The following is a 6,997-nucleotide window of genomic DNA, read 5'->3' as shown; positions in this document are numbered from 1 at the left end:
ATTTGACATCCTGATGCCTGGCAGCCCTTGGTGAACCCATGGCAATTCTTGTATGCACACAGGGCCATCAACCCTAGCAGCCTGCTGCACTTCAGCTCTGGTAATTGCATTCTGACAGTGTAATTTCCAAAGGAGACAGGTTGGTTTTTTCTGTCCCTTCACTTTAGTCCCTAAACTATTTGTATAGCATTGCTGTGAGTTGTTAAGCAGCTGATGCATTTCACTACCGTGGTGGCCACATTTCAGTGGTGTGCAAAGGGATCTGTACAGTTGTGTCATTGCCTTTTAGAAGATCTCACTTGGAGCAATGGGATTTGCTTAAGGCAGCCTTCACCAATTTGGGAGCATATGAAGCCCAAATTCCTCCTGAGCCTGGGTTTCTTGACTGCGGAGCTGGTAAGCTGCCTGAAATTTCAGCAGCCCCACCTTGGGTAGAAAGGAACATGGAGGTCTGAGATTTGGGGTATCCAATGCCCTGGAAATAGTAATATTCGTTTTCCTCCTTCACTAGTTTTACCCCGATTGTATCTAATTCTTTCCTGCCTCTCTGAGTGCTGCCCTTGCGCTGATCTCTCTCCTTGCTTCCAGGAAGCTGGATGCCTTTATCTACGATGCTGCGGTGCTGAATTACATGGCTGGGAAGGATGAGGGCTGCAAGCTGGTGACTATTGGCAGTGGGAAAGTCTTTGCAACCACTGGCTATGGCATTGCCCTCCAGAAGGATTCCCGGTGGAAGAGGGCGATCGACTTGGCTCTTCTGCAGTTCCTGGGAGACGGTGGGTATCTTTCCCTGCCGGGAGCTGGGCAGCAGGAATGGTCCACCCCTTACCTGGTGAAGGTCTTACAGCTCATCCCTCCCAGAGGTCACAGAACAATGTTATCACACTTCTTTCCCTGCAGAGCTGAGCCAACAATGTTATCACAAGAATCAGCCATTACAAAGGAGGGTTGCCTATCTCTCATCTTCTCCTGCTTATTTCATCTTCTCTTTCTCTCTGTCTCTCTCTCCTTCTTCTCTGTGATACAAAGCTGCCACTGTTTTATTTAAAAATGAAATCCTTAAGAACCAGGAGAGGATCCTGCAGCCCCTTCAAGCCAATACTTGCATTACAGAGTCATCCAGATAGCGGGCCCCTCTTCGGCTAGCAGAAATTGCATCTGCTGAGAATCTTGACCCCCAAAGTTTTCAGGCTCTCTGCTCCATAGAAATCACTTAGGATGAGTATCTTTTCTCTGAGTACCTTCGAGAAACCTGGTGCCAGACTCTGTGCAGTCAAGCAGAGGCTCTGTCGGGTGAGCTGCATGTTAGAGAAAGTACCAAGAAGGATTCAGAAAGCTGTTCTTTTCTGTCGGGTTGTTTGTGGTTAACATTAAATCAGGCCCAGTCTCTCCTGTTTGGTGTCTGGAAGTTATTCTCTCTGAAATCTCTCTTCCTTCTCGAAGGAAATAAAACACTTCTGGTAGGTTTGAGACTTCAAGTGATCTGTGTGCAAAATGTAAGGTGGGCGGGGGAGCAAGCAAGGCAACGTAGGGCTTGGGAGTAAAATATAACTGAGTGAGAGCTGAGAAAATGTCAAGTGTAATGTGTTAGAGGGGGAAGGGAGAGATTGGTAGGATGAGAGGGGAGAAAAGAGGCTTATCAGGCTGGAGAAAGAGCAAGATGGATAGAAGAAAGGAGGGAAGGAAAGTGGATGGTATTTAGAAGGGAAAATGGAGGCATAAGCACGTCCCTTATATGGATGGGGATCAGCATGTATGTCTGTTCCCCAACATGCTGCATGTGCCACAGCTCTGTTGGGAGCACTGAGAAGCAGGGGTTGTTTGTGCTGGGCTGAGACGCCTATACTACTCTTGGTTCGGGGGGGTATCACATGCACAGAGGAAACATGACGTGTCTTGGTACAGTACTCGCTGCCACCAGAGCTGGGTGTTCCTCCCATTCATAACCACTTTCAGGGCACACTGATTTTTGTCCCGGTCCTGAAACAAGAGAGACATTAGGCTGTGAAGGGAGGGGCGGGAGGGTGATGCTGGCTGCTTGGACACAGGAAGCGCCTTGCCAGGATTTCACTCTGTCCCTGTGTGCATAACTGTTTCCCAGGGGAAACCCAGAAGCTGGAGACGGTGTGGCTGTCGGGCATCTGCCAGAATGAGAAGAATGAGGTGATGAGCAGCAAGCTGGATATTGATAACATGGCTGGTGTCTTCTACATGCTCTTGGTGGCCATGGGTCTGAGCCTGCTGGTCTTTGCTTGGGAACACCTCGTGTACTGGAAACTGCGACACTCTGTCCCCAAGTCGCACAAACTTGACTTCCTCCTGGCCATCAGCAGGGTAAGTGCCTAAGCCCCTGCCCACCTTATACACTGCTGTTCCATGATCACGTCCCACTTGCATCCCCCTTGGAGCTGAGGTATTCAGGAAGATCTAGTGTGCCCCCAGCAATAAGAGCAGAGTGGTTTCCTCTCTTACCATGGTGCTGAGTCTTTTGCCCCTAGGATGCAGACCAGAATGTGGTCCTGGTCAGTAGCAACAGAAAGGAATTAGTGCCCGATGGCTGTTTGGTGTCTGGGGGAGAGGTGCACTCCCATTGCTTCATTCAGAACATGAAAGCTATTTCTGTGGTCATTCTGCTTGTGGACCATCTTGGCAAGAAGGCATGGACTGGGCAGGCCATGATGATTTCCTTTTTGCCCCTAGAGAAGTCCTTCCAGATCAGGCATTTTTGAGGCAGAAACTGGCAGAGGGAGGTTATGCTGCAGCTGTCTCTATAGGATGCATCTATAACATGTCCCCAGCACTCCTGGGCACTCTTAAATACGCCCCACTCTTGCTCACACATTCCAAATCCAGAAAGGTGTATGAAGCTGCTTCAGGGGAACTCCCTGTCATTGCTCTCAAGCATACTGGAAACAATTGAGAGTGGTTATTGGGGATAGTGTCATAGCATCATAGTACTTAGGGTCAGAAGGGTCCTAAACAGATCATCAGGTCTGACCTCCTGCCCCGGGCAGGAATGGGTGCTGCGGTCATATCATCCCAGCCAAATATCTGTCCAGCCTCCTCTTGAAGACCCCCAAGGTAGGGGAGAGCACCAGCTCCCTTGGGAGCCCGTTTCAGAGCCTGGCAGCCCCAACTGCAAAGTAATGTCTCCCGATGTCCAGCCTGAACCTGATCTCTAACAATTTGTGAGATATTTGCATGTGCTATTGTGATTTGGAGAATCTAAGTTTGAACTTTCTTTAGTTTTACTTTATCCACAGCATACTGGAATATCTCACATAAAACACACATCTTTTTTTTAACACCCCACCTCCCTGCCAGCTCCTGGAAATTGGGGTGTGAGTTATATACAAGAAATACGGTAAGAGCAGATTCTGCCACTTACCGGAGAAACCCAAAGTCAAGTCTGCAGACATCTAGAAGGGAGAAGATCAAGGAGCAAGCTCAGCTACCTAGCTGGTGCCATCAGTTCCTAAAGTAGCGTGCGCTCGCCAGCATGGTGGTTCACTTCACCATACAGGTGACGCGAGTCATCTTGTTTCTCTCGATACTTGGGGTGAACACAACAGTGGATTCACAGGAACCTTGTCAATAAGGAAACCATCCTGCACCAGTTAAACAGAGTCAGGGAAGAGGGTGCTGGAACTCCCCGGTAGGCCCTCCATAAGCTGTGTGAGTTGATCATAAGTGGAATCACAGGCCTGGGAGGCATCGCAGGAGTTCACATCTAGTCCAGCCTCATGCTCAAGGCAGGACTGTCCCTGACTCAACCAGCCCAGCCAAGCATTTGTCTAAAACTTGATTGGCATTAACTTCAGTGTATATATTTTATTTCTCCCATAAGCCCCTTGCTGCATGTGATGAACAAGAGCGAGTGAGTGAATGATGCCAAGCTAGGATGGTGGGGTATCAGAAGAAAAGATGAAATCCTGGCTCTGGCCATGCAGGTGGAACTTGAAGGAGGGCTAGGAAGGTGGGGTGGGAAGTTCTCTGCCCTCAAGTCCATATGGTGACTGGTGTCCTCATTCAGGGATGAATCTAATGGAAAAAGAGGAAATGCTTGAAATACAGAGCCTTATATTGGGTGGTCAAGGCCCAGAGCACTGATGTGAGGCTTGCCTCCATTCGTGGGATGGTTCCCAGCTGATGATCACATTTAGCAGCTTTATCCTCTGTGAATGTGAACGTTGTATGCAATGGATTGCTTTGGCTTATCCCCTTCATTGCCCTCCGCTTCACTCCAAGCATGGTCCCAGGGGTGATCTGGTCATTCTGTTGCTCTTTCTCTCTCTCAGGGCATTTATAGCTGTTTCAGTGGAGTCCAGAATTTGGAGAGCCCCGTCCGCGTTCACACACCAGACGTCACTGCTAACTCGGCTCAGGCCAATGTGCTGAAGATGCTGCAGGCTGCCAAGGACATGGTATCGACGGCCAGCGTTGGGAGCTCCCTGGAGAATGCCACGCGCACCATTGAGAACTGGACTAACCGGAGCGAAAACCTCCAGACCACGTTCTCCCTCAGGACTCCTCAGCTCGTTGTGCAGAACAGCAGTGGGTTGAACAGGCCCACCAACTCCTCCAACGTGGCAGCTGCAGAGAAGCTGGGGCAAGCCTATGCTCAGAGGGCCATTCCTCAACCCTTCCCTGCCCCTCAGCAGTCCTTTGTGGACTCCCGGCTGTCAGCCAGTGAGAAATGGAGGGGGATAACCAAGCAGCCTCAGTTTCTGCAACCCCTGAAGTTTCGAGGAAGCTGCTCTGGGGATAAAGCTCTTCCAGGTTCCACCGTGAGCAGCTTCCCCCACCTCCTGGTCAAGACCACCCCTCCAGCCGAGTGTAGAAACCACGTGCGGCTGGGGAACCACGTGAGCACAACTCTCTCGCCACGGAAGCCTCCCAGGGAGCTTCCTCCACCAGACATCTACAAAGAGCACAAGCGCTCAGGGGCCAGGGGGGCCGGAAAGGAGGCCCTCCCCCAGAACATTCTCCTGGGGTACAGGGAAGACGGACACAGGGAAGCAACCCCTTTTGCAAGGCTGCTTTCCGAGAAGAGGAAAGGCGTGGAAAGCCCTTTCTTGCCTTCCTCTTGCACCCATGACTCCTTCCCAAAAGCAGATAGGACTTGCAGACCTTTAGCAACAGCATGCAAAGAGTCGGAAGCAGCAGATCTCCCTCTGCTGAGGAAGGAGAAGCTGGGCCGGAGAGCTAACCTGTTGCGTTCTGCCTGGGAGCAGAACGAGAAACGCCATTCCCTGGGCCTGCAGAGGCACGATGGCAAATCATCCATGCGAGGCGATATACCGGACCTCTTTCCCAGAGCCACTCTGAAGCAGATGCCGATGCCCAGTGTTCAGCACTATCCTGCTGAAGCCCTTCAGCCCAGCTACGTGTGCAATAGGAAATGCACAGAGGCAAACCCCAGGCTCTCCTGGGAGGGCCAGCGACTCGTCCATTCTCAGCCGGCCAGACTGCCCTCCTACAGGGAAGCGTGCCTACAACATGCCGCAGGCCTGCACCGGGCCTCTTCCACGGTGGTGCACAAACAATACGCCTACATGAACTCCTATACCAACCTGCCTGTGTGCTTGGGGCAGCTCTGCCAGGGGACTCCCCTGCTCTGCGAACACTCCAGTGCCGGGTGCGTCACTCGGGCTCCCTGGTCGCCTGGAAGCAGGGACTACTTGGTCCACGAGGACAGCCGGAGGACCATGTACTTTGACAGTGTATACAGAGACTGCAGAGGTCGAAGCAGAGTGGAACCAGCCTTTCTCCAGATGGTCAATATGGAGAAGAGGGACCTACTGGCAGCCCAGCGAATGAACAGCCCCTACCCTGCCAGGTCTTGGAGACGACTCTCAAGCCTGGAGTCGGAGGTGTGAGAGTGGGGAGGGGGGCGGGGGGTGGGCAGGGTTAGGACTATCTGTGCTTGGCTCATATCTGTACTGCTCACACGCACATCTTTGAGACGACAGATTCTGGTTCAACCCTTGGGGAAAAGGCCCACGCGGGAGCCTTTGAAATCTCACCCTGTGAGATTCTCTGGCCCGTTGGCTGCAGCAGGAAAATCGTTCTAACTTTTCGCCTGGTCTGGATCAAAAGATGAACAAGTGACCTTTTTCTCTTTCCTCAGTGGCTGATGGACCAAAAAACCCCCGATAAAGCAACAGCTCTTTGACGCTGGGGAGGACAGCAAAACCAGCTGTAAAAGGCATTTTAATGTGCAAATTCCTAAGTCTTCCATTGTTTGGGGCTCCTCGGCATGGGTTCTGTCTCATCCAGTGAAACGCTCACAGTCTGTATGCTCAGTGGATAGCTCTAAAGTATCAAATACAACGTCAGTCATTTTAGTGTTTGTGCCAGTTAACTTGCAGGATGTGCCCACAGCTCTGCTCTCCATGAAAAGGTGGGCGACATCTAACAGCTTCCCAATCCTGGACTTTGTTGCTTCTACTGATGCGCTGCTTTGGATGGTTTGCTAACGAACAGGGGTCATACATGGGATTTAGCAAAACAAATGCACTATGGCATTTTCAGTATTTTTTTTTTTTCCTTCCTCTCCCCTTCTCTTCACATTCTGATTTCTTTTAAAGTAAGAACTGAAAATGCAGTTCCCAGGCTATTAAAGAGACACATTTTACATTGTATTTAGCCCTTTTTTCCATCACTCTGTAGCATGTTTGGCCTAGCGGATCCAAGGTTTCCTATCTTTTGCACTGACCGTAGTTCTTTGATTCTGAAGAACAGCTAAAAACTTCATAAACCAGAGCTAGACTCTCAGCTGGTGTTGCTCAGCTTTGCCCTACTGTAGTTTTTGGATGACCCCGGTTTACACTGTCCTCAAATCCCACAGCTGATTCTCCCCAGTTAGACCCTTGTCCCTTCCTACAACTGTGTTGTAGGAGTGCAGAGTAAATCTGTGATTTCCTCTGGGTAGTTGTACGATAGGAAGCTGTGGCACAGCTGAGCTCTGCTTGTCTAGGCCAGTAGCTCTCAATAG

At 50.7% G+C, this 6,997-nt stretch overlaps 1 protein-coding gene across 1 annotated transcript in view; it reads left to right on the top strand.

Moving 5' to 3' along the window:
- The window catches only part of GRIN2C (glutamate ionotropic receptor NMDA type subunit 2C), a 36,271-nt gene extending 29,632 nt beyond the window's left edge, over positions 1-6,639 (top strand). The window contains exons 10-12 of the mRNA XM_019542510.1: positions 589-776; positions 2,102-2,334; positions 4,299-6,639. Coding sequence (XP_019398055.1) covers positions 589-776; positions 2,102-2,334; positions 4,299-5,879 — 2,002 coding nt within the window. The 3' untranslated portion in view covers positions 5,880-6,639. The remainder of the gene's footprint in view (positions 1-588; positions 777-2,101; positions 2,335-4,298) is intronic.
- The last annotated feature ends 358 nt before the right edge of the window (positions 6,640-6,997 follow it).

Source organism: Crocodylus porosus, unplaced genomic scaffold (genome assembly GCF_001723895.1).
Source record: "Crocodylus porosus isolate Cpor-Errol unplaced genomic scaffold, CroPor_comp1, whole genome shotgun sequence".
Lineage (NCBI taxonomy): Eukaryota > Metazoa > Chordata > Crocodylia > Crocodylidae > Crocodylus > Crocodylus porosus.
The sequence above is the reverse complement of the archived record's forward strand: the minus strand, read 5'-3'. Positions and strand labels throughout refer to the sequence as shown.